General features: G+C 34.3%; 2 protein-coding genes and 1 long non-coding RNA gene across 12 annotated transcripts in view; all 3 read right to left on the bottom strand.

Annotated features, from left to right (window-relative positions):
• Window positions 1-5193: 5193 nt before the first annotated feature.
• Window positions 5194-6240, bottom strand: LOC119068368. The gene has a single exon (XM_037171936.1). The coding sequence runs from the start codon at window positions 6238-6240 to the stop codon at window positions 5194-5196; it is 1047 nt and encodes a 348-aa protein (XP_037027831.1).
• A 589-nt stretch (window positions 6241-6829) lies between these two features.
• LOC119068267 lies at window positions 6830-9623 on the bottom strand. The gene is made up of 2 exons (XR_005086117.1): window positions 8230-9623; window positions 6830-7749 (listed from the first exon to the last, which is right to left on the bottom strand). It is a non-coding gene; the product is annotated as an uncharacterized LOC119068267 (long non-coding RNA).
• Window positions 9624-11837: 2214 nt separating this feature from the next.
• LOC119068226 (disks large homolog 1-like) overlaps window positions 11838-27917 on the bottom strand; it is a 141102-nt gene continuing 125022 nt past the window's right edge. For 9 of the 10 annotated variants that reach the window (XM_037171723.1, XM_037171726.1, XM_037171727.1 and 6 more), the window contains 3 exons: window positions 22850-23019; window positions 21311-21466; window positions 11838-12162 (listed from right to left, as the gene is read on the bottom strand). In XM_037171723.1, coding sequence (XP_037027618.1) covers window positions 12061-12162; window positions 21311-21466; window positions 22850-23019 — 428 coding nt within the window. In that variant the 3' untranslated portion in view covers window positions 11838-12060. Of the gene's footprint in view, window positions 12163-12921; window positions 12973-21310; window positions 21467-22849; window positions 23020-27917 lie in introns of all 10 variants that reach the window. The other variant, XM_037171724.1, reaches the window with a different exon arrangement.

Here is a 27917-nt window from a genome sequence, read left to right as displayed (position 1 = left end):
AGTGAGAAAACCAAATAAAACAAAAGAAACACAAAAGCCATCAACATTTTTTTTATGATTCTCAAGTGCCATATTTATCCAGGACACCTTTGCACTACTACACGGATATGGCAGACAAATTTTCCTAACAGGGTCGGTCACCGAAGTAATTTTGCTCGGAATAACTGGGAAATGGATTCGGAGGTTATTAAAAGTGGTTTTTGTTTTGCATGGTGTTGTTTATATAGGTAGAAAGTAGTGGTGGGTATAGAAAATACCTTTGGTATGCAAAACATTATGATTATGAATGAGAAGTGGGAGGAACAAGACATCAATTGGAATAAAATGCAGCTCTGTATCGGTTTCGGCACACAAAATATTCCGACATTTTGTACCGTAAATTGTGGCCGTACGTGTACGCAAATGACCGTGTAAAAATAGCCCTAGCGGTACACTCATTCACTTAATGGCTGTTTACCTTCTTAAGTAGGAGATGAATATTTGAATGTACCGCACCGAAGTTATTTTTTTTCCCTTGTTTTTATGGTTTATTCTGCCACAAAAGCAGCCCATGTAGACAAAGAAATTGTGAATATTCTGGGTTACGTTTATGCATTATTTATATTGTGTAAAACAAGGACCAATAGTTTTTGCTTCTCCTTTTCGTCTTAAATTCTTGCCGAAGCTTTAGAGGGTTTGTTTATACACTTTTTTTATGGCCTAGTTAAGAGGAGATATACCAGCCTTGAATTTACAATAATCTATTCAATGGAACCGTTTCGGTTATAACGCATGTTATACGAGGCATTTATTTCAACAAGATATTATCCCTGGAAAGCTTAACTCTTAGGTAAATTACAGGATAGGTTACAATCAACCATGCGAGGGGTCTTTATTATGCTGGCTGAATTGATTAAATTATTCACATATCGCCAGATGTGCAGCAATCGGATGACTGACGTTTAATTGGATTAAGCGGAAATTCTATGAAACATGCTCGTTGATTGATGTACATTGCTTAGAAAGTCGTTGAAGACGTAACACAATACGGTCGAAAAACATGAGAATTTCAGATGAAATATAGAATTTGCCAGTTAGAATAGTTAGCACAGTTTTCGCACAGCTGAGGCTGCGGACCACAATTCTTTTAAATTATAACGAACTGGAATATTTTATTGGGTACACCTTGACAAATTGATTGATATTGCAGTCAAAAATATGGAAACAATGGCCAAAGATGGATCCTTTCAAGGCAGAAATTGCTGGCACATCACCAGAAAATGTTTTCCTTAAATTTTTGAATGACTGAGATACACCTGGTGTGTTTACCAATCATAATATCACTTACGGGTACGTCGGTCATCCACGCAAAAAATTAACCTTATAAATCAAAATTCGTATTCGATGAGATCGGAAAATTTCTGTCGCCTCTCTTACACCAACGAAATTACATTAAATTGTCTTGAAAGTATTTCTATTCTAGCTTTTCAATGACAGCTTACATAGACGTTATACACGATGGCCGTCACAGTATAAGTAGACTTTCTGTTTGGAGCAGTAGACGAGATTCAACATACCTTGTAAGTGTAATAACAAAACTCAAAGTCTCTTGAAAACAATACAAATATTTGAAAGAAAATTTCTTCAAATCCATTATTTAGCAGGACTTCCATTATCGAAATTCACCCATTGCGTTGGGGAGGGATTTTCGGCAATTCGTCGAGAATTTCTTGTCAAAATGCTTACATTTACCGGCTAAAGTAGTTTTTGGATGATTCTTTCTCACAACTCGACGATGAATTATTAATGGCAATTTCAGCGAAATTTTCTTTTATTTGCATCGATCAACCGTTGAAATAATTTAGCAATCCTTTTTTGGATAACCCTCATACAACACTCACTTGTATATAATTCAACGGAGGCAGTCATTTCATTTGCTCCATTGTTTCAAAAAATTATGAGTTTGGACTTATGTCTGAACGGAAAACACACCATGACCAGGATTTAGTCCATTTTATCCTTGAGTGACATAATCTGTTGTGTCCACACGCCATTATATATATGAAGTGTACGGACATGATGTATATACATAATTCATACATCCGAACAACTATGCTAACAGCTCATAGACGTTTATATGAAGTTGCTACACATTGAATAGGGTAAGCGGTAGATGGCATACGTAATTGGAATATGATACGTGGCGTGGATGAATATAAAAGTTTGAACATGTGGTGTGTATAATATACTGCTTTGAAAAGTGGTTAATATCCTTTTAATAAAAAAACTGTCACTCTATGGAACTTTTATTGGAATTTTGAAAAAAGCGCAGTCGATTCACGTTGCACAATTGGTGTCCTAGAAAAGCTACTTTCGAACTGGCATCAAACAATCTATTCGTGAATCCATTTTAGGAATTCTCGACAGAATTGGCTTTGTGGGTTGATTTCGGGTTGAATCGGTAATCAATAGACTCTTACCAGAATGTGACTTTACTGGGAAAATCGTTATTCGGTTTTTCTGAGGGATTCTTTTACAAACTACTGCAATAATACAATGACTTCGAAAAAGTGAACCAGCAGCTGAAATTGCTGCAAAAAATACTTTTTCATCAAAAATCTCGAGTAGTCAATATCAAATTTTGATTCCAAAACCATATTCATTGAAACACTACCTATGCTTGTTTGGTATTATTGGAAAGCTAAGACCAGTATCATTAGGGAAAACAGTTCTTTTATGTTTCCGTTCCTTTCGGACGAACGTGAACCGTTAGAAGTTCGCCGAAGTTATCCATTTTTTACCCATACTTTCAACTGCTCATAACTCAGTATGGATTAATTTTAAACCCAACAAGAACCAATATGCCCCGATAGTACATGCAATTACCTCAACCACCTAATGACACCCCACACGACCTCGTAGATTTCGTTGCATACGAGCAATTTCCATAAGAAAAGTGCATGTTTTCGGTTTTTGGTCAACTCTCACTAGCCACACAAGCTGCGACTATTTTTTTAAAAAGTGATTTTGGCTCCTTGTGACCAATACCCATCTAGACACAGATCAAAAAAATCCACTAGAAAATGCGTCTAATGTCGACAGGCTGTTTTTCAAAAGAATCTCTCTTCCTCGTGGTGCCCTCTACAAAAACCATTAAAAACATTTCTTGTCCACGAGAGGTCGAATAAAAGAAATTGCAAGCTCACAGTGAGAGAAAATCCTTTAAAATCGGTAGAAACGGTAAAGCCTTTTCTGCGTTGATGGGATCGATAATTATGCTGCGTTTTCCATTGTTTAGCCCATAGAAGAAGACTACCTAGAGGAATTATGACCCGAAATTCATTGAAAAATTATATCACATACACCACCAACACGAAAACGTCAACTTTGCTTTATTTTGACGTTATGGGTCCCTTTACTTTTGACATTAGGAGTCCCTTTTTACTGTCTGTACACGAAGCTTGTGGTGAATATCGAATTACAATGGAAAAAGCATCATAATTGTCGATCCCATCAACGCAAAATTGTTCGTGTGTTTTCCGCCTAAAGGAAAATCCTTTTAATCATACAAAAACCTTAGAAATTCTGATTCTTAAAATAATTTGTTAATGATTTATATCAACATCAAAAGGTGAAATACATGTGAAGCGAATATATTGTGATTTTTGTTTAAATTTGGATTTTCATCATTCTCTCTGCTCTCTCTATATTTTATTGCGACAACGTATATTTTACCAATATGAGTGGTAACAGCGGTAACACAAATGTATTGGTAACACTAATGGTACCATTAAGTGACAGTTGAAATAATTTGAAATTGTAAGGTTAGTTAACCACATTTTACTTGCTTTGCGTTTGTTTTTAATGAGATAGATTTTGCGTTGTGAGATATTGAAAGGTTGGTCTTATTGAGTCAGTCCAAATTTCTTACATAATTTCACACATTTTTCATTTTATCGTTCGGAAGATTCACAATAATGGCAGATCCAGTCGATTTTGTGGGAGTGTTGTATAGATTCAGAGCACACTACCAGCAAAAAGAATTCGTAGGCCAAAAGGCAATTGGCACAGATATAGAAGAAGATGTTGGAGGTGACAGCGTTAAAGAAATGTTAGACGCGATCTGGGACAAAGCAAAGCCTTGGATCAAACGTGAAGTTTTGGTTGACGCGGGCACATTTTCTTTTGCTGAAAAGGAACAGCCCGACCGAGATGAAATTGGGAAATTCATCATTTTTCATGACAAAGGCGCCAAAAAAAACTTTTCAGTTAGCCAACTGACATCCAAAGTTTTGCAGAAACTTCGTGATAAACACGTCCACATAATGGTTCATGTATATGGGAAGGCAATTGCGTCCAAGCCGATACACTCAAAGATGACTGCCGCTATCTTGCAACCCGTAGATCGAGATCGAGCTGGTGCGCATAGCACTGTGGCATTGGTAGAATTGACGCGAAAGTTGAAGGAAACTCACGGCCAGCATCTTTCAGGCAACACATCTTCGTGGACAATGTGGGCAAATTCCATACACTCTGCTCCACCATACAGACAAGAGGAAATGGTCATTGAAATGCCACCACCTCATTTGATCCATTTGTTTCGGTCTGTTCCGATTACCGAGTCTGAGACCGTGCGTTCAGCACAACACGGTTTACAGATCGCTGGCAACATAAATGACTCGTACACAGAAAGTGTGCAAACTCTTCGGCGCGAATTCGAAAATGTCAAGGAAGCAGTAGCTCGTGTGTTTGCTTTGTACGAAGTCCGATTGAAGGCCACTGAAGAAATGTTGGTTGCGAACGGCAGATTGGTAGGTGCTATGGGGGGTGCACTGCACATTGAAGTTAATGCAACAAGTTTGGAGGAGGAAGAGCAAGTAACGGATGCGATGGACCTGGATCACAGTTAATTATTTATTCTTCAAAATGTATTATCACCGTTCACATATGTACGGCTGTTATAGCCTCACAATGGAGGCAAATGAATATAAAAATTTGGCGAAAAGTTAAATTGTTTTGGCTCATGCTTGATGTTTGGAATTACGAACTGCCTTTATAGCCTCACAATGGAGACGAACGAATACAAAAAAAAAGTTAGGCAAAATACCCCTGATCCAGATAGGTTTGATGTTGGGCATTAAATGATGTCGTTCTTTGCTGTCTTGTATTTATAGGTGCAGCCATGTGTACATCGAACGTATACACTCCATCGATTCAATTTTTGAAACCAAAATCCTTGACGTTCTGTTGGTAAGCTGTGTCCGGGTCAAACTTTCCGCTAAGAACATACCCACATTTCTTGAAGATTTTTGTGCATGGAAATTGTCTCATTCGTGTAAATTCTTCGTTGACCAGAATATCCATGTTATTTCTGCTCCCCGCGTTCTGTCGTTTCAAATGCTTTTTCACATATCCAAACACATACTCAATTGGATTGAAAAATGGTGTGTACGCCGGGAGAAAAATCGGTACAATTCCAAGGGATCTCAAATACCGAATTATGCTGGCATGACAATGGATTTTTGCTCCGTCCAATATCCATACTGAGTTACGTCCGGGATATTTCTGGCAAATTCCGGAAAGTGCAAAGTCCTTGCAGTTATCGAAAAATTTTAACCGATTGAAGGTGCCCTCTGTAACATATGTCTCCAAAATTCCATTTTGACCCAAGAACGCTAGCATTGACATACGTGGCTTTCTGTTGAACTTTCCACGATATAACAGCTTCTGCCCGATAATTCCGTAACCCTTTGTTCGCATTAGACCTTGGTTGTCGATGGATATTTCATCTAGGAAGACTAAATTGCTGTAGTCCCAATCAATACAGTTGAGCTCAGCCATAAACTTCACAATGTCTGTGTCTCGAATTTGAACGGCTCTTCTCTCCAGCGTCTTCCACGACATGTTGTTTGCGTGTAAAATGTTACAGATGTGCGATGTCGAAATGGAAATATTGAAGCGAACGTGGAACTCATATTTTGCCTCGTCCAAGTACAAAATTGGATTTTCATGGTACAAATCCAGTAGCCACTGAATTTTCTCCTCGTTGAATTTTGATGGAATTCGAACTCTCGATGGTCGAACCAGAGTATCATTTGCTTCGTAATAGTTGATCCAATTCGTGACTGAAGAAATACTTTTATTGTAAGTTCTTGCAACTTGAGTCTTGCTTTGACCAAGAAAGTAATATGCGTATAAAGCATAGTATTTTACTTCATCTGTAGCCCGTTTTTTATTAACGTTTTTCAATATCTCTGCCATTTTTGCCAATACTTTCAGAACAGAACAAATATGACAACAATTTGAAGAGGTTATGTCAGTTTTTTTTTGACAGATCAAATTGAGAGAAATGAGAGAGCGGAATTTCTATCGCAATTCTACTGCGCTATAATATTTTTCTGTTTAGTCCAAACACAAACTGCGACTACAATAACGAATGAGAGAAATAAAATCGACAAAAAGTTAAAATTTTTCTTGAGTTCAGTTTAGTTTTAATGAGCTGTGTTACCTACCTCAGTCAATCACCATTTAGAACATTTTGTTTTGTCTTTGAGAATTGTTTAAAACATAAAACTCTCATAAATTGGCTCATTCATGTACTCCGACGATTTCAGCTAGAGTACGATGTTAAATTCATATAATCTCAAGTTTTATAAACAAATCATTTTATTTATTAATTCCTTTTCATAACAATTCTTTTTTTTTAATTAGCCAGTATATTTACACAAAATAATTTAAATTCGGATGCTATTATTAACACGAGTATATAATTTACCAATTTACTAAATTTAAAATTTTCTTGCTTGAATCGATTTTGTTGTCTTGAATTTGTTAAACAAAGTTACTTTTGAATTATTATTTTTACATACAATTATCCGCCAATCACGAAATGGTAATATATAAGTATTTTCCGTATTTTTAATATGTAGTTCTCTTAAAGCAAAAATCTAACATGTTCTCTAATAATGCTGTAAATATGTTTTGATTTTGCACAATTTACGGCTGTTCTTCAACGTTTTATGTGACAGCAATTACTTGTTGGTTGAATTAAATTGTTTTTTTTTTTTTAATTGATAATGGTCACATTATTCTCATAAATATAATTATAATTATTTCAGATCAAAGCCTATGCCAGATACAAAAAAGAAAATATTCCATAATTTACATCAATTTCCATTAATTTATATTCGATTTCTGCTTGGGCAAAAGATAAAAGATTTCTTCAAGATCATTGGTTGATGGCAACGTTCCTAGTACAGACATAGCATTGCCGCATTGTATGTCTAAACTAATTCTTTACACCACGAAAACATAAAATTTATCTAGATTTGAATAAGAAATTGTTATTTTCCTAAAGCATGCTGGAAAGCTATTTTAGCGAAAGAGAGGTTTCCAGCACGAGATGAGTTCTGGAATCGAATTCGCGAAAAAAAAAATTCAGCATAAGTTAGGAACAACATTTTTCCTAAACGATGCCAGAAATACTCGAAATTTCAACACTAGTTCGGACATAGTTTGCCAAGGTAGACACGCAAACTATGATCGAAAAGTTTGATTTTTCTGTACTTCTCAGAGAAAGGTATTTGCGGCCGAAAATGGATTCTCATACATATTTTTCCGGCCGCGATGCTTTGTTGTCGAAATGGTTGTAGAGTGATTTCTTTATTAATGTTGTTGTGGTCTCGTCTCATTTCAGTTTTCAAGCACAAAAATCGTCGTTTGTGACTCGTGATGAAAGTTGAACCTTTCAGGACTAGTCGTACGCTTGTCCTAACAAGGCTGAGCCGAGTAGGACAAGCTTACGACGCGTTCCGAAAATTTCATCACTCGTAACGAAAAATACTATTTTGTATTTTGAAATCGAAATCGTAAAAACACCAATATATGTATTTTTGTGCCTGAGAATCATAATTCGACGTTTTTCGTTACTGCACCTACGATCGAAAAGTTCAATCAAAGTACTGCCTATACAGTAACATATGTGCGCCCGAAAAAGTAACTTTGTCGGCCGATAAACAAAGCCAACACTGAAATTTCATACATATTTTTTCGGACACAATCGAGTATGCCAAGTAAAAGTGAAACTGTTGTAGAGTGATTTCCTTGTTATTGTTTGTGTCTTCCGTCTCATTATGATTCTTACGGCACAACAAAAGTAGTTCGTAACTCATGATGAAAGCAGAATTTTTCAGGACACGTCGTAAGCTTGTCCCACTCGGCTTCGCCTCGACTAATCCTGAAAAATTCAACTTTTCATTACTCGTAACGAAAAATACTATTCTTACGAGACAACTATTTTTTTGTCGCACTAGTGCGAAACAGTAGTTGTTCATTTCGATATCGAGGTGCTCAGTTCGAAATCAAAATACAAAAAGTTTTGTTCGATAAACTGTTTATCATAAACACTTGGTGCAAATGGTTGATGTTTTGCGTCACTGCGGAAGAAATGTAAATTTTTTTGAGATGCGGCCATTATCAACTAAAAAATTCTAGTACTGTCGGAATCAGAACGTTATAGAGTGATCGTCATAGAAAGAAACTCTGATTTTGTTTCGTATATAGGTGTATTCACATTTTGTGTCTCTTAGATGATAAGATTTTTTTTATTTGCAATAATTAACAATAATAATTAATACAACCATCATGCGCTTTTTATTTAGATTTTTAATTTTTATTAAATAATTTAGTGAACTATATGCACGAACTATCTTTACTCAGAGTAAACTAATTTTGGTTTTTTTTCGTCTATTGATTTTTTTTATATTCCTAATCTCACAATAATTTTTTTAAAAAAAGTTTTCTTTTTGTTAAACAAAAATCAACATTCACATCAATTTTATTAACGACACACAATAATTTATTTATTTTTGTTTAGAATTTCATTGATATTTTTTATGGATTTTCCCCCTATTATTTTCATTTATAATTTATGTTCCATTTTCAATAGAGTGCTGGTGAATGTGTGTGGTTTCACCTGCACTTACGATTTTTTATTAGTTATATATCACAAGCAGAGCAAATGAGTTTTTTCTATTTTCATATTTGGTTTCAAATTTTATTTGGAGTGGTATGCTGCAAAAACTTTGTATTATGTACAAGTGCCATTGTTTCTGAATTGGAAATCGTTTTGTTGATATTTTAGTAAAGGGAACAATCGAAATTAAAATTTATTCGACAAGGTGTTGTTTCGACATTTTATGTCAAGAGTATTGAAAAATGATCATAAATCAACGCACCTAGCGTAGAAGTTGTATGTTCCCTAAATGTCAAATAGAGTAATTTCGACGTCAATTGTACAACACTGCAAAATGTGAAATTGATGGTATACTGTCGTGATTTACTATTTTTATCTATGCTTGGTGCTTAGTTATATTCGTAAGTCCTCGCTTTCTGAGATTATCCATCCTCATTCAATATCCTCAGCTTTTTTTATATTTTTACTATAAAAGAAACCTAGATTGATTCCTCTTGCCTGGTTAAACTTACGCTACCGTGTGGTTCTCCATAAGTAGCTTCTGTTGATCGAATGAGATTTAAGAATTTTCAGGAGCAATACAGTAAAACGAAGCTGTAAATTTTTAAAAGACGCATGGCACGGCAGAGTAAAATAAACCAGGCAGGAGAGGTTCATTTTCGAAACGTCAAATAAGGGACCTAATACACTGGATGAAAATGAACTCAAATGAACACTGACATAAATTGAAAAATTTTGTTCGCAAAAAATATAGGGCTACTAGATTATTCAGGTCCCTAGTCAAATCAGCACTCCTGCCTGGTTAACTTTACTCTGTCGTGCGCGTGGGATAGTTCAACTATTCATCCTGTATGCCTTCAATTGAAATTGATGGCCCATGGCGTAGTTCTGTGATTGTAGCTATAAAATTTTATGGAAACTGATTCCAACAGAGGAGCCTTGCAGGCACGATAAAAAAAAAGTTATCGTTCACCAACAAATTCTAAATTCAAAAATATTCCGAAAGTATTTTGAGTGAAGTGGATGCCGACATTTATCTATTACGATAATTGGATGCACTGTAGAGTTAAATAATTTTTTTTTATTTTCAAATTAATATAATTGAAAAAGTTTGTTCGCCTGTTGGTTGTGTGTGAAATCGCATTACACTTTTTTATAATTTTTTTTTACGATTTTGATGTATTCTCCCGAAAATCATGAGTGTGCCAATTGAACTTTTCAGCATAAATCCAAGGTATTTCGGTCGGTATGGAAATGGCATCAATATTCTAGTGATAAATGGATAATAAAAGACGGGTTTTGCAGCTATTTCGTACAACGCTTTGAATTTGAATATGGATTCAATATTATGGATTATCTTTTTATGATGGGTAATTGGTAAAATAAACTTCTTGTGCCAACAGAAGGTGTTAAATGCTTCAGAAAATTGAGAATTGATCCGAATTATGCTGGGTAAACTTTGTGTTGAAGATGTTGAAATTAGAGGTGGTTTATGTACATTTTAAAATGGTGCAGACTTAATCAACAACAAAAATTTTATTATTTTCTTCACTCATTTGTACTAAGCTCTTCTGCCACTTCGTCTGTAGAACAAAATATTCCAAATTTTGGTTCTGTAGACGATTTCATTGAATTAGGTGGTATGAACCCGGATGATCAGTTGAAAATTTTGAGGATGAACCGATTCAGAAACCATTTGTCGTATTAGATTGGATCAACTGTTTATGACTAGAACCACACCACCTCTCGTCAGAATAGCAATTTGTAAAGATAAACATCACGTACTATGTGCGAAAGTACCGACGATACGGTTTTCCTTTGCATGTAAATTCATTTCTTCTGCTCCACTTCTTTATAAAAGTTCAGCGAATTCGATTAGTTTGGAAAACAAAAACCATTTTCTCGCTGTGAATGTGAAAGTATTGGGTAATTCATATATTGACTCAAGAAAAACACAAAGAGCGAACGTCTCCCGGTTCGTTCGAAAACAACGGACCACACGTACCCGTAAGACGAAGTTAACGACATATCCTACATTTATCGACAGCAACGCCAAAAATGAGCCACGCGCCCGCGATAGTGTTGTCTTATAAAAAAATGTATGGCAAAACCGTTTAAGTAAAAGATTTTGCTTCAAATACTAGACGAATACACTGAACGTTTATACGCTGACGGATTTTTCCCGAAGTAAAATCCGAAATTGATATAATTTGGTCATGTTATACAGTCATGTAAATCGGTTCAGTTTTACTTGATTTTAGCGTGGTGCTGATTCATATCTTTATTTGTTTTCAGTTGTTCAAACTATTTTCGAACCCCATCATTTTTCTATGTTCACATTTACCGAATACATACAAAACCAACCAATTGGTGAACGTAGCCACTCTAACATTTTCGTACAGGTCTGATAACATATCGCAAAGAAGCCACATTAGTTCTCATCTTAAAATTGGTGCATATTCTCTGCACGAAAGACCATTACAATATTTTTCTGTGTATGAGGATATATGATGCGAAAGCCGTTCTGAATATTATATTACGAGTGACTCTGATATGCAAGTAGTGTATTTCCGTTGTGTAACATTTCATTCGTTGCATACGAGTTGAGTTTGATGTATCTAGACATTTGACGTTCCCTGTCAATACGATTCGTGAGATCGTCGTCTTTGTCGGACAACTTTCCATTATTCCCTGCAGTGATTTCCGGATGTCAATTATAAGTTGTATAGAGACGAAGTATGGAAGTATTTTGATGGTGTGTAGGATCATTGGAGACCTTCATCACTCCAAAATGAGATGTTTTTTGCTTAGCCAATATTTTAAGAAGGAAAGTTAAAAAGTTTCAGTGAACAAGAGGGATGATGAAATATTGAAAAAAGTTTCGGCCAGGAGAACCATTTTAATTGTTTGCTAAATTTGTTCTCTCTCTCTCACACCACTCCAAATAATTTTTCGATGATTTTTTTTACACAACAAGTGTTCATCAAAAAAGTTTAACGTAAAACCGAAAATTAATTAAATTTTACATTAAATTAAGAAGTTGCCGATTATTATTTTCCCGAATCACCCAGCACATACCCATCAGAGACAAAATTATTATTATTTTTTTACTCATTCCTCAGCACAGTTAGGCAAATAGAACCTCTGATGATTCGGAGTAGATCGATGATTTTAGCGGTTGACATATGTTCCACAGAATCTTCGTTCACCTGGTAAAATATGAAACAAAAAACAGTTAATCGAAACTTAATTACAGAAGAAAACATTGTATGTAAACTGGTGGTTTTGTTTACTTCACGTAGCCTTACAATTCGTTTGTACGTTTGTTTCAAGTTAATGTTAGAACGAGTTTTGCGGTAATTAACGTAACTGAAACCGTGTTCTCAATTGTAGCGGAAATCGCTGACTTTTTTGATCAAATTTATCGTACAGTCGACGTCAGTAAAGTTTAGACATGATTTTGCTTAAGCTGGAAAATGGTTTAATGACGAGGCCTTCACACTTTGAGAACATTAAACGATGACGAAGTATAAAATTAAAATCATTCTTGTAGGTGTTTCTTTAAAGAACATCAATCTACCGCGGTACGTTTCTCAAGCAGTATGCCTGATACTTACTGTTTTGCACATGTATCTAAGCCGTTCTTCTATGTTTCATTGTTTTTTCCAGTTAAAAACAGGAAATCAGAGAAACGGAGAATAAAAACAAGGAAAGCTTTGATACGAAAGTGGCACTTTTTACAGGTGCAAAATAGTTAAAAAATATTCTTCGAATTTCCTTGATTGACTTGAATTCCAAAAGAAAATTTTCGAGAAAATTCAAAAATTTCTCCGAAAATGCACAGTCTTTGTAACTCTTCATTAAATGTCAAATGTACATCGCAGTTAAGTGTAAGGCTACGTAATATAAAGCACCACTTTTATTCAATCCTATTACATTGTTAAATTCAATTTCTAATTGATACAGACACATCAGAAGTACTCAATATAGTCTGGTTCCTGTGAATATTTACAGTTTGTCTTTTGTGCATGCAATCCAAAAACCAATCCAGAAACAAAATGAAAATAAAAGTGGAGTTAGTTAACAAAATAAAACCGCAGATAAATTTAAATGATTGTGCGAATGCAGGCACAGCACACACAAACATACACACAGACACAAAACGAACGTCGGTAAAGAAAGTTTTCAGCAAAGGATTTTAATTGACAATAGAAGAGAGATAGAGAGAGAGAGATCCACAAAAACAAAATTTTCCAAAAAGCAATTTTTAACTCAATTCCGGGGCGAATAACGAATGTCTTTTATTTGGAAACCTTAATTTAAGCTAACTATACACACACATAGACTAGCGCAATAAATTGTTTCACCCCTTTTCAGTACTTTATGCACGTCATCCTTTTCACTTTTTTTTTTGTTTTTTGTTTTCTACCTTAATGCTCACAAAGAACGTGAATAAAATTTATTGTCTCTAACGAACTGCCTCTTCAATAATGCTAATGCTACACAGACTTCACTATACATTATTTGAATGGGAACCGAAATAAGCACCACCAATGAACAATGATTGTGTTAAGACTTGAATACGCACAACTAGCTGTGTACCTATATATACCCATCGACAATCGAAAATGATATTAAATAAATATACACGAAAAGCACACCGGGACACATACACACACAGCCACTTTTACACATACAGCATCTAGTGGAGAGGTAAAGCTTATTAAACAAAATGATTTTATTATCCTCGAAGAACATTTGCAGGAATACGAAATTTATATAAATTGGTTCTTCATGAAATAAATGGATAGTCTGATGTAAAATATGCTTACGTTACAAAATGTAACAGACCCGGACTGACTGTAAAAGAAAGACCTTCAGACAATGTATGCAACAACAACAAATGCAAAAGCCTTGAAGCGCCATTCCGACATTCCCTGTTGGCCCCCCGACCAAATTCCGACCTGAGACGTAAACAATAAAATTTATCCTGCAGAAGTATACATAAATGATGTATAGCTGGTGTCATAGGGCCGAGTGGCGGAATGATGTAGCTGGCAGAAAATGGTTATACGAAATTTGTATTTTGTTAATAATCAAATCATGATCTTCAACCGCTTGCTCTAATGATCTAATAAATTTTATCCACAAGTAAGTAACGTATATTTCGGCGCATATAAATTTTCGACAAACCAACCGGCGGCAGAACACACGAACGTTCACCACGCAACATTCCAACATCCATATCATATTTCATTGTTTTCTATACGTTGTGTGTAAGACTTTCACTTGAGGATTCATTTTCATTGAGAGAGTTTGTTTTTTTCCATCTTCCCTCTGTTCTTACTTGACGTTGGATATGATTTTTTGTTCGTTCTGGAGAGGTGGAAGACTGTATACGGTTGGCGGGAATGATGTTTCTTTCCCTGTTATTTTTGCGTTTCGGTTTTACGGATATATATAATGTACAGAATGTAACTTGATATGAATTTGTATAAGATGCCACACCGACCCAATATGTAATCATAATGAGACCTGAAGTGTTCTTAATAAGCTGATACTTCATTTATTTGGGTTATGTTGATTGATTGGCTTAGTTAATAAGCAATCAATGGGGTTTTTTGTCGGTATTGTTTGGAATATTAATTTATGTGTTGCTGTTAATCATGCGATGTAAATATTCGATCGAATATCTGACCCATATTTGATTGGCAGGGTTGGCATGTTGATGTAAGAATATTTGAAAATATTAAAATCAGGTACAGATCACAGAGAATTGCTGTGATTAACCCAGTACCACCCCGTATACCTGGTGGTTAATGCTAGACACAATTTGGTGCGTTAGATATTTTCGGTCTTTATTTACCTGTGAAATTATAAAACTTATGGCAAAGTAGATGCCTCACTGACCGGTCCGTATTCATGTTCGACTGAAATGCTACTCTTCGAAGTTGAACTCACAGTTGCGACAACCTCTCACAGAAAAAGGAATTTCCAAAATTGGATAAAATGTATGTTCTTCATGACGAATAAATTGCTCACATTAACCGATATCAGTCCCCAGTACTTCGTACGAGGCTAAAAAAGGCTTTTTGTGAGGTATCATCACACTTATAAACAAAATGGTCGACTTCTAATTGGTTATATTTACAAAAAATGTGCCGAAGAATTTTTAGAAAATTTAGGGAAATAGAATCGACAGATAGACAATAATAAATCTCGGTAGGATTACTCTATTTGCGTCCCACTTCTTTCCCTCTCCAACGTTTCTCAGTGAATAAAACGCAGTCCGTGAATTTATAAATTAAACTTAGTTTAGTTCAGCCATTTCCAACAGATACTTTCCATTTGTTAAAACGGTGTATTAAAAAGGACGAGAACACTCGCGTAAACATTTATATCAATTCATGCATAGAAATGAAATGAACTGGAACTAAACCGTAAATTGTAAATGTAGTTTTGAGAAAATAATTTCCTTAATTGCCCCAATTTTCATACAATGTAACTATTCACATCCGTCTGCGAATAACTGGTTGCATCGCGATAAACTTCTTTTGCATCAGACCTCAATTTGTCATTGTGCAAGTGGTTATAGAAAACATTCAAAAATTTTCGAAAGCATTCGCCTTGCTGATAAACCTCACTCGAAACGAAATTTGCAAAACCCCAGCCGCAACATGGATCGGTTTAGATTTCGACTGCCGCCTTCGAAAATGCAGTACCTATTCGCACCACAGTGCTGACAGAGCATCTACAACTTTCTTAAATTGTTGTAAATTTTTTTAATTTGAATTTTTTAAATGGAATGTGTGGAACGTTGAGAATATTGAAGTAATTTAGGGCAATTGTGTCGTCAAAAATGTGAATAGAAAATGTAAATAAGAAACGAAAATACCGAAAAAGTTCTGAAAAAATCTTTGCAACATGGAAAAAATGCTCTAAATGTAGAAACAACGGAAATCCGTTGAAATGAAAAGTTTTAATTGCACAACGAAATGTATGATACATCATGGTTGTGTGTAAATCATAACAAGCAAATTTCTACGTTTGTTTGTTTCTTAGCATGGCCAAGCAAAACAGTTTTAATTCGAACTAATTTAAATATTTGGTAAATTACTATGAAAAGAGTGAAAAGCTCAGTTCAAGCACGAAACATTTTCTTTTTTAAAATTTCCTCAGACACGTGCACATTTTAATGGTCGTATTAAGGGCTCAACAAAAATCCACTGAAAATAAAAATTCCAGTTCAAACGGCTATTACCAACCAACCAACCACACACACAAACAAAAAAAGGGATGCGTAATTGGCATTTATTTTAAAATATATTTGTCTACCCATTTCTAGTCAATTTCATTCAATTTCACTTATCTTTTCGGTTTTCAATAATGAAGCAAACACAACGAGGATATGAATGGGAAACATTGGGAGAAGGAAGAAAAAAAAACGACAGAAAAATAATAGCAGATTTCGATCAGTAAATCTTATATATTTATAACTAACGATGCAGCACAATGGGTTTTCCATTTTGTCATTTTTCTCGGTATGTGATTCAATGGCGAACCGGCTCATAAAGATATGAAATTGGGTGGATTGTCTGTTCGAAAATTTTAATTTGTCATTTCAGTCAGCAAGTCATTGAGCGTTTTGTGGGTTGTTAAGATAATGTGAACGTCGAATATGTGCCCTCGTTGATTAGATTCATTTTATAGAGACTTAGACTGAAAGACATTATCTAAAACACGTAGGCTTTTCTTCACAGATATAGGATTTAGTTATGAAAAGTAGTCAAATTCTCTCAATTTCATAAATTCAAATTTGGCACGAATGTTACACAGATGAGGACTGAACTAATTTTAAGTCATATATATTTATGGATTCCATTGGAGCCAATAGTTGTAATTAACTTTTGATGCAATGCAATCAGGGACTATTTTTGAGAAATCGGATTCTCAAAATTATCAAATTTCTTGAAATTTCTCAAATTTTTCAAAACTATAAAACATGTTATAACAAAGTAATTTTATATGTAGACAGACATACAAGTAACCAGAGAATTCGTACAGTCGAAAAAGAGCAAAGAGAAGTAATTAAAGCCTTCGATATTCAGTTTTCAAGTATTTATCAAAACTAGCTGTCTAAATCAGTTCCAAAAATGTTTAATATATTATCAACATCGTTAGACACTTAACAAAGTTAATTTTCCTCAATTTTATTCAGAAAAACCAGAAAAATATTTTGTAAACTTTTGAGACATTTAAAGAAATATTTCTCAAATTTCTCAAAATTGTCAAAAAATTTCTCAAAAATAGTCCCTGAATGCAATGCATAACAGTTCTCTTAACGTTGAAGTCATTTTGACCCCGATGTGGTGCAAATAAGACTGTGGAACATCACACAAAAATTAAAAGTTGGAGTACGAGAGCTTGAATCTCTCAGTTATTTTCTACTCAAAATTAACCCCTAGACTTAAGTATGTTGTGGTTTGGCTATACATAGAAAGAATTTCCAGAGTGTCGTTTGACATTGGCAATATTAATTGATCATTCCGACCTACCATACAAGTACCTATGCCATTTTAGGTAAAATTTACTGACCATACACTATTCTCGATTTAAATTTCCTACATTTTTCTATTCTAATTAGTGTCTATCCGTTCGTACGCGCGCAACGAAATACTTAGATGCAGACAGTAACTAAACAAAATTTTAAATTACTAAGCTGTTGTATTGCTTTGTTCCGACCAATGTTAACATTTTTGTATTTCAACGTAATAAATGAAACGTGTTACCGTTTACGTTTTAAATGAAACGTTTTACTGTTTACATTAGGAATAGACGAATACAAGGACAAACGATGCTGATTTCGGCGTATCACGCCTCATCAGTACACCTATGTCTTGCCAGGACAATGTGTATCAGTACGACACAAACTGGAGTGACATAGTCACATCGATTGCATCGGCAACACACACTTTTCGTCATCTGTTCAAAACTTGTTTTTTGCTTTACGTGCTGATCTACATATTGTCCTGGCAAGACATAGGTGTAATGATGAGGCGTGATACGCCGAAATCAGCATCGTTTGTCCTTGTATTCGTCTATTCTTAATGTAAACGGTAAAACGTTTCATTTAAAGTGTAAACGGTAACACGTTTCATTTTTTTCGTTGAAATAAAAAATGTTTCAACATTGGTCGGAACAAACTGACAAATTAAAATGAAAAATCATATATTTAAATGTGTGTGTGACAGCTTCGTGTGCAGATAGTAGAAAGGGACTCTTAATGTCAAAAGTAAAGGGACCCATAACGTCAAAATAAAGCAAAGTTGACGTTTTCGTGTTAGTGGTGTGTGTGATATAATTTTTCGATGAATTTCGGGTCATAATTCCTATAGGTAGTCTACCTCTATGGGCGGAACAAAGCAATACAACAGCTTAGGAATTTAGTATTACCGGACCAGCAATACAACAATTAGAAATTAACAAAATTTTAATATGATCCATTTAACATTTCACTGGCATTATAATCATCGAATCTGTTATTGTAATAACGTATTCTCAACAGGTTGCTAGAAAATCTTTTACATCTTTTGTTTTCACGTTCCCGTTTTCCATTTAAGACTACGGTAGATACAGCTAATGCTCATTTTAGTGTTCGTTATTGATAACAGATGACAAAAAGATGAAAAAGATGCGTTTATATGTTTCCATCACGGCAGAGTAAAATAAACCAGGTAGGAGCGCTTGATTTGGCTAGCACCTGAATTATCTAGTAGCCATATTTTTTGCGAATAAAATTATTCAATTTATGTCAGTGTTCATGTGAGTTCATTTTGATATTGTGTATTAGGTCCCTAATTTGACGTTTCAAAAATAAACCGCTCCTGCCTGGTTTATTTAACTATGCCTTGTCCATAAATAACAAAAATTGTCAAAATTTTGTAATATTTTCGATTGGAATGAAAACAGTAACATCACTTGGTACACTAAAATCCCTTATTTTAGTCTCTGGGCAGAATAATGCAAAGCTATCCAAAACGATTGTAGTCTGATCAAAGAATTACTTGGCATACTTCAGAAGCAATAGAAGTACCACAATACAAGGGCTAATAACCACGAACCGAAAATTTTCCTACAATACGAAATAATTTCTCTGAGAAGTCAATCATCCTTCAAGTACGATTTTTTATTAAAAAGGAAATTCAAAAAAAAAACTTAAATAAAACTTTCTATTCAAATTCAATTACCCGACAATATTTTTTGAATTTTCAACCATTTCATTTCAAGTGGCTTCTCCTCCACTCAAGTCTAATATTGCGATTGCAAATATCGTTAGAGCAACATAATTATAGGGACACGTACCAGCTCAATAAAAATGGTCTTTGATTATCCAACCACATCGTTTCTGGTATACATATAAAAAGTTTAAAATTGTGACATTATCCTCCAAACCACACTGATGACGAGTACTACCCCATACTACACATATACAAGAAATTGCTATTTTCGCAATGCACATAAATTTAAATATCTTTTACCCGTAATGTACACATTAAAATATGCTTTTACTCTCTAACCGCAATATACATATAATAGAACATAATAAACCGAACGTACAACTTATTTTACCGTCCACATCTTTCCCCACAGAAAAACTTTTATGCATTCATCTCTCTCTCTCTCTTTTTCTGTTCGATATTATACAATTTTTATATTTATTGCAGACACACACACAAAGTACTTTCATCCTAACTTGTTCAGATAAATCCCTTAGATAAAAGAATGGAGAAGTTTTTTTTCCTTTAACTCATTTTGATCGAATCAAAAAACTAAAGGAAAAATATTAAAGTTATGAAAATAAAACGAATCAGATGTTAAACTTCTTACAATAGTTAAAGGCGAAATGGAATAATGTTCCCAAGAAAGATGTATACTCTGCACATGAATTCTTAGACACGGTCACTGGTTTCGATTTTTTTTTTTTGGATTCTTTGAAAAATGTGGAAGTGTAGGATGTTGCAGTGTGATGCAATGACTCAAAAAAAAAGAAAGAAAGAGAACTTTGGGAAATTATGTTAATTGACTAGGCAGCGATAAGAGCACAATTTTTTTTAAATTGAATAGATTTCGAGAGCTCGTTTTTGGTATTTCTGATCGTCACTCTCGCAAAAATCAGCGATGGGAATTTAAAAAACGAAATCATTTGTTAGGAAATTTAAATTTACAATCAACATAGCCCATGAAAATATTGTTCGTGTGAAGTGACAGAAGTGACCAACTTGCTGACAGCGTCAATCATTGACTGTCCTGTGAAGTAGTGTTCAAATCCACAATCTATTATTCCAAAAGTTCGTATTACTAAGTTACCATGACATAATTTCCGGAAAATGATTTTCCATAATTTGAAAATGTTTTGCTAAAATTGGCAAATTCTAGCAAGTGTTGACGCTACGTGAAAGCATCAAAAACATTTTAAGTATACTCTAAGCATCACTATAATATCACGTAGGGCTTCGAGCAGGCACTTTAGGCACGCCGGAAAGTGCTAAAGGGGTCGAGTAATACCTCCAAATAAATTTCTAAAAATCAAAAGTCAAATTTTTGATTTTTAGAAATTTATTTGGAGGTATTCCTCGACTCCCTTAGCACTTTCCGGTGTTGCCTAAAGTTGACAAGTCACAATAACCGACAACGTGATATTCATGATTTTTCACGGTCGAAATATTCCAAAATCTTTAGCAATTATCCTAAAATATCCTCATTTAGTGGCACTTCCGATACACTGTAGATGTCGTAAATATTTTTTGTGAAAATGTAAAGATCACGAGCTGTCATCTCATTTTTCTTTCTAATTTTTCCATATATTCTTTGCGCAGAGCAGGACCTATTTTTGGTGATGATTTACTGAAATTTCTGAAATTTTCCAAAATGTATCGACTTTTACAAAATTCCGAAAAAAATTTCCAAATTTAATTTCCGGTAAATTCAGTAAATGTCGGTAAATATTAGGAAAATTCAATGAATTGTAGGATTCAATTTCGCGTAAATAGTCCCTGTTTTATACAGTCCTAAAATAGTTCTCATACACATTACGATTGAGGTTGCTAGTGTTGTCACAAACATTCCCGAATTAATAAAACTTTCTCAGCTGACATTCGCAATATTTGCATGATAATCAAAATATAAATAAAAAACGGCAGTTAATAATGACTAACGAGAATATGTTTATAAATTATCACTAATTTAAGCTAATGCAAAGGAGAAAAAAGTGTTTCATACAATACGCACAACAGCAACACATCCACATATAAGACAATGTCAATGAAGAATAAATGAAACGACAAAACATAAACTTACCATAAGCACTTGATCTCCGATTTTTAATCTTCCATCCCTAGCCGCAACGCTGTCGCTGTAAATAGCGCTGATGAAAGTGTTTTTCGTATTTGAATCACTTTGTAGGCTAAAGCCTAAACGACTATTCCAACCCCTATTCAATTCAACGGTTAGAATCTGAAATTCAAAACATTTTCTTAAATGAATGCTTTGCCATTTATTTGCTATCGACATTTTCTGTGAATTTTTTTTTGTTTCTTTGTGTTTTCTATTTGTTTGGCGAATGTGTATGTGTACATAGAGAAAAATTTCGGATTAAAGGGCTTTGAAGGAAATATTGGGCTCAACATATTCAAATTGCTGTCAAATGATTAAAGAAAGTGAATCACTGTCTCTGTCTCCCTTTTTTTTGTTTCTACATTTAATCTACTCGGTGGATTCTTCGACAATTTTCCAAATAAAATTTGAATAAAAGTTGTGAAATATCGTTGATAAGATCTTGAATTCTTCTTAAAAACTTTTGCACTTTCTCTAAGCTCGGAGAGGTCATGAGAAATTTAAAAAAATAATGGAATTGGAACTTGTAGACTTGGGTGCGGTGTTGCAGAAATTATTCTATTCATTCCACATGAGAACCGACCGTACGAAACATTTGAGTGTGCATTGTTTGGTAACAACAAATAATATGAGTGGAATTGTATTAGAGAAGTCTTTCGCATTCTTTCTGCGGACATTTTCTAAAAATGACGTCCAAGTTTGATTAATGGCCAAGTTGGCTTTGTTTAGCTTTCCTTATGTCTTTAAACGAATTCAGTAAAATTTTACTTCTGCCCGAACGACAAACAACTCTAAAATTTTCATTTTCAAAGCCTTCCTTAGATGGCAAAAATGCGTACGATTGCTGAAATTGTATAAGTCTCCGTGTCACTATGTCTACACCGACATTTTATCTTTTAAATCATACAAAGTTTGCTATCCAATCGGTTAAAACCTTCAAATTTAATCCGAACTTTCACTCAGTGTACGATAACATGTCGATGTGTGCCATCCACACCGATATATCCATTTATTACGCCAGTCGGTTCTATACGTAAAAAGTCTACATCATTATATCCATTTGAAGAACATAACAAACGTTATATGACGGCACACATTTCGCACAAAATAATGTAAAGAGTAAAGACGCAAAAACGACGACGAAGTGAAAGATAAAGATAAACAATAGACAAGATTATGTATAATAAATTTACTCGAGAACGACGGTTACAAATAAAATATCCATATATATACCAAGCAGCGGAAGGGTGTTCAAACGAAAATGGTTTTCCTTCATGCCGAAATATTCCGACAAGATATTTATTTAGGAAGTGTTTTTGTTCAACGAACGTAAAAAATTACGAAGAAAACTTTAAAGTTTTGACGGCAGAAGGAAAAACTGACACAAAAAAATGTAAGAACAAGAAAAAAAAACTTGAAACCGTATCCACCGCTTAAAACCTCATCACATGCATATAACAGCCAAGATGTAAAAGTAAACTGAAAAAAAAAATATTTTTTTACCTTGTGTCCATCTTCATCTGTCGTTAGACCATTAAAATCAAAGTCTTTTTCCGTCCCTGGGGTAGGATTAGTACCAACAGTTGCTGCACAACTTGAATCTCCTTCGGGTGTTTCCTTTTCCTCATCCGATGAAAACATAACGCCCTTCCACTTCAGCAAACTTTTAGTTGCTATAAATGGAATGTAAAGCAAAAAAAATAAATAAATTTTTTATCGGAAAAAGGCAAGTGTGTATAAATACGTTATTATTTGCTATACCGGCTTACAGGGGACCGACGACGATCACACACAACAACAACAGTAACAAAAAAATATGTTAAATATTGGTGGGTGCTTCTTCTCTTTTTTTTCCGACTCTAATATGGATGTGTGTCTCCTTGCGAAACGGAATATAGAAATGTAGAGCTTTTTATCTTGGCCAACCACACATCATTATGCTTATTCAGACCCAAGCACCATTGGGGGATGAACATGATTTACCAATTCAAGTATATGATTTGAATAATTATCCAAAACTATCGAATTTGTCGTAAAAGTAAATGGGAAATCGAAAGGGTTAGCCTTTTTCGGGTATTAGAGAAAGTTCGTTTTGAATAAAAATATTATTTTTCGACTTGTCCAACGTCTTGTCGAAGCAGGAACGTACTTGAAAAGACGAAATGATTGATCTAAAAATTTATCGAAACTCTTATACATTTTATTGAAGAAGAGCGGAGCGAGTCGAACCTGTAAACGATACGAAGACAGTATCAAAAATCTTTTTTGTGTATAAAACCCGATGAACCCCTTGCTCATGGGAAAAATTTGATCCATTTTCCATAAACAATAGCCTACGATAGGAAGAGCAGCCGAAAAAACGACCGTAAACGTATCTACCTAATTTTACCAAATTTCTGTAAATTTAAATCACTTTTTGATGTGCATTCGTTACATCATTCACCTCTCTGCAATTCTATTTTATTGAAAGAATCATCGAACGAGGACAAACCACACATTTTTCTCCAAAACATATCACCAACAAAGCACAGCCATTGACTATCAAATTTACGAAATTATCGGATTTATTTTTTATTGGCAAAGCAAATCAGGTCGAACATACGAGATCGGAATGTGAGTATAATCCACAATTTATAAATGCTTGGCGGTTTGTGGCCGGGTAACTTGATAATGGTTTGCTGAAAATTATCACACAAACTGTCGTAAATCAAATAATATCCAAACTTATGGACAACATTTTGTGGAATCTTTTTTCTCGCTTCCCGGATATGCAATTGATAATAAATTGTTCGAATGTGAATTTGGATGGAATGAAAAAGTTAAAGTTAAAAAGGAAATGTAGCCGAGTTTGAGATGTATGAATTATGGGCGAATGTAGGTCTTGTATTTAGAGACGCCAAATTAAATTTTGTTTTATTTGATTTTACATATTCATCTTACGACTTGATAAAAGAGACCTGTGCGAAAATTGTGAACACCAATAAAAGTGTCTCTCATTTTTACTCTTAACTTATCAATCCTCAAAACTAGGTCTTATATATATTAGAAGTTATTGAAATTATCGACAATTTTGCGAGCAAGTACGTGCTATTACAGAGAAGAACCCAGAAATATATTTCAAATCGAAGGTGTCACCAAATGGTCGTTAGGAGGTTTCTAAAACTTTATGGATTTTCCTGAATTATGTGAAGCCATGTTTATGGATATGTTATTACCAATTTGTGCGCTTGATCTCACGTCTATGTTTGTATTTTCAACCACGGTGTGCTCAATTTATTTACAGAAATTTTCTTACATTTAAAGGGCTGACTGGAACTGATAGTTGTTTCTGATTTATCTAAGCCATATAGTTCAACGGAATCAAATCACGTGCATTAAAGTCTGATTCATAAGTCGACGTTTTTGACTAGTGGATAGGAGGATACCTGACCTGATCCAAGCTTAACTTCGTTTCGAATAGTCTGACGATGACAATAGAAGTTTTTCGATACTACAGAAGAAAACACATTGTCAGCCTATTGAGGATGAAGCCAAGTCAATGAAATTTTATTTTTCTTATAATTCGCTAGCTCAACATGTCTCCTTTCCACATTTAGATATTCATTTTTCTTCGCTTTAGCAATTCAATTTATTTCATTTCCCAACTAACATTTTATTGGGATTTTACAATCATTGATCTAATCGTTGTGCCCAAGTTCTTTATTCCACTTCCAGAACTAAATTACAAATCGACATATTTATGACGAAAAGAGTTACTCTACTGTCACACATTCGCGCAAACAAAATAAATGATGCCGCAGAGTGCGTTATGTGTGTGTTTTGTGTACATAAAGATGTAGATGTTTAACATTCGCAAAATAAATAAATATTTTCCGAACATATTCAGCGAGAAAAATAAATTTCCCTTCATAACAAAAACGTTCGGTGGTGGCGTATATGAACGAAAGAATAAGAAAAAAAAACACCCGCACCCACCACCAACAACAACAATCAAACGGAACAACCAAGGAAAGTAGAAAAGGAAGCATTTTCTGAAGTAATTTATTATTGGAAGATCGTTTTATGAGTCGACCATAAAGTGAACGAAAACAAGAGAAACAAACGGTAAAAGAAAATCTTTTTCTTGCGAAAATTTATCTATGAATAAATTGTTAGCTGGAGTGGCGTGTGGAAATGTATAGGCCACATGATTGGAAAATTTATTGATTATTAATTGATGTTAGCGGTGCGTATATAAATTATAATACAGACAGAGGGCTGTATCTATCTATCGTTACTGAGGAGTGGTTAATCTGTTATTGATAATTCTTTTCCATTTTGAGGTTGCAAATTAATTTTAATTGATAAAGGTGCCAACATAAAAGGCAATCTTTCTTTTTTCCAGTAACAAGTTTAACAAACTTTCCATCTCTCTCTATCTCTTCTGTTTCACACACTAAATGTTTAGTTGCGAGTATCCTCGTATATTGCATGTATGGCTGCTTCTCTGATAAATCGAAAATTCACGTCATTTATCAACTTGTAAGGGGATTTTATTTATTTAATTTGAAATGTTTTATTTGATTTGTTCAGCAGTTTGACACTCGTTTATTATTTGACGTGAATCAAAAAGAAATAAATAATTTTGTGCGGCGGTTAGTTCTGTAACATCATTGGATTTGCTGTTTGATTTTTAGAATTGAAGATGAAACCGGGGATTGAGTACCAAGTTGAGTGCAACTATAAAGCAGAAGCTCAAAAAATGTGTGTAGCGTGTTTTATTGTTTTAAATTTCTAGACGTTTTTAAGAGTAAATTGATTCATCTGTTATCGACTGACAAAAATAAGACATGAGCTCCGACCAATGTTCTCTTATATCGCAAAAAAATACTGTAAAACTAAAGAAGTAAAAGATTTGACACAAGTCAAGAAAAATACACTTCTAGATTAAATGGATTAAATGGATTAAATGGTATTAAATGCATTAAATGGATTTAATGGATTAAATGGATTAAAAATTGTATTAAATGGATTAAATAGGAAAAAAGTTCATTTTACCAAATACTGTAAAAGTCTTAAAAATTGTTGCTTTTGATCGAACCACGTACTACAACTCATACTACAATGTTAAAAAACTTTTAGGAGTTTTTGGTGTAAAGTGGATTAAATGGATTAAATGGATTAAATAAATTTAATACCATTTTTAACAAAAAAAAAATCCTATACCTCACGAGTACTTAAACGAGCTGGGGATCGTGCAAATCTATTTTTCGCAATTACTTTACAAATTTTTCAGGTGGGTAGCCTAATTATTTCGGTAAAACTAAAAAAAAATTTTTTAGATTAAATGGATTTAATGGATTAAATGGATTAAATGGAAGTGCGTCACCCCTCGAAACAAAAGAAGTAACAGATCCTATCGTATGCTATGAAAGGTTAAAGTTGGGGTGATAAACCGTATTTTCACAATATCTTCTAACACTTTTTTCGAAGATTTTAAAACAAACATTTTTGAAAAGACAAATCGAAAATTAAAAGTAGCCCATATGATGACAATGATATTTATATTAAACAACGGGACAACAGCAAAGAATTTCTTAAATCATAACAACAGAGTTATAATAATAACTGGGAGTTACAGCTGTGATGATTATTGGTAGCGACGACAAAATTAAGCAAGCGATTCTTCCAAGTAAGAAAAGATATGGAAATGCCCTGTCCCAAAGAAAAAAGGATCCGTCAATTATACTAGTGACATGCTTGTCTGTGAAAGGTTAATACCGAATAACCTGAAAACTAGGAAAAATTTCCATTTAGGATCTTAAAGTTACTTAGGATTTTAGAAAACTACTATTATAAGCCCCGTACGAACATCCTTGCTAAGAGCTGTATCAACAGCCACAATAGCCCCAATTCTTTCCCGATATAGTCAATACAGACACCATAAATCCTAAGAATTCACAAATGACGTCACGGCGTTAAGGGAAGGTTTCACAAAAACCTAAACTTGCGTGTCTGAAGGGTTGACGAAAAATCCCAAAAAGAGCGTTACGTCATTTGTGAATGGCCCTTCGTGGAATGTAAATGGAAGCACTAAAATCGAAACAGGTGCCATTGAATGGCGTCACATTTAGCGCTTTAATGCTAATGCGCTGGCTTTTTACACAAGTTTTGACTGTGATTCTGGTGACAAATGCAAGAGGATTTTATGTTAAAAACGCTCATAGTAGGAGTTATTTCCGGCAAATGCATAAACAAAAGAAAATTTAGAGAATCGTGATCATTTTGTTAGCGCTGCATCCCAAGGTTCATTGTTTAAACGCTCGCACTATAACAATTTAGAAAATTTTCTTTGTTTTGTATGATTAACAACCGCCACTAAGCACCCGAGAACACTATAGCCGCCAGCAAATCCTATCCGATTTACCATTCTTAATATGAACGAGAAGATGCTAACGGAAGGCTTTGTTAGTGTGTTCCAGAAATATGTTGAGTTATTATAATTGGCAACGGTTAAATCGCACCGAAAGCACCCACATGCACACACTCACACTGTTCTGTAAATGTTTGAAAGCTAATAACAATGCCCGAT

The sequence above is a fragment of the Bradysia coprophila genome (genome assembly GCF_014529535.1).
Source record: "Bradysia coprophila strain Holo2 chromosome X unlocalized genomic scaffold, BU_Bcop_v1 contig_173, whole genome shotgun sequence".
Taxonomy (NCBI): Eukaryota; Metazoa; Arthropoda; class Insecta; order Diptera; family Sciaridae; genus Bradysia; species Bradysia coprophila.
The sequence above is the reverse complement of the archived record's forward strand: the minus strand, read 5'-3'. Positions and strand labels throughout refer to the sequence as shown.

Excerpts from the sequence above, each read along its gene's own strand:
- LOC119068368 (XM_037171936.1), bottom strand. The coding sequence starts at position 6,240 with ATGGCAGAGATATTGAAAAACGTTAATAAAAAACGGGCTACAGATGAA.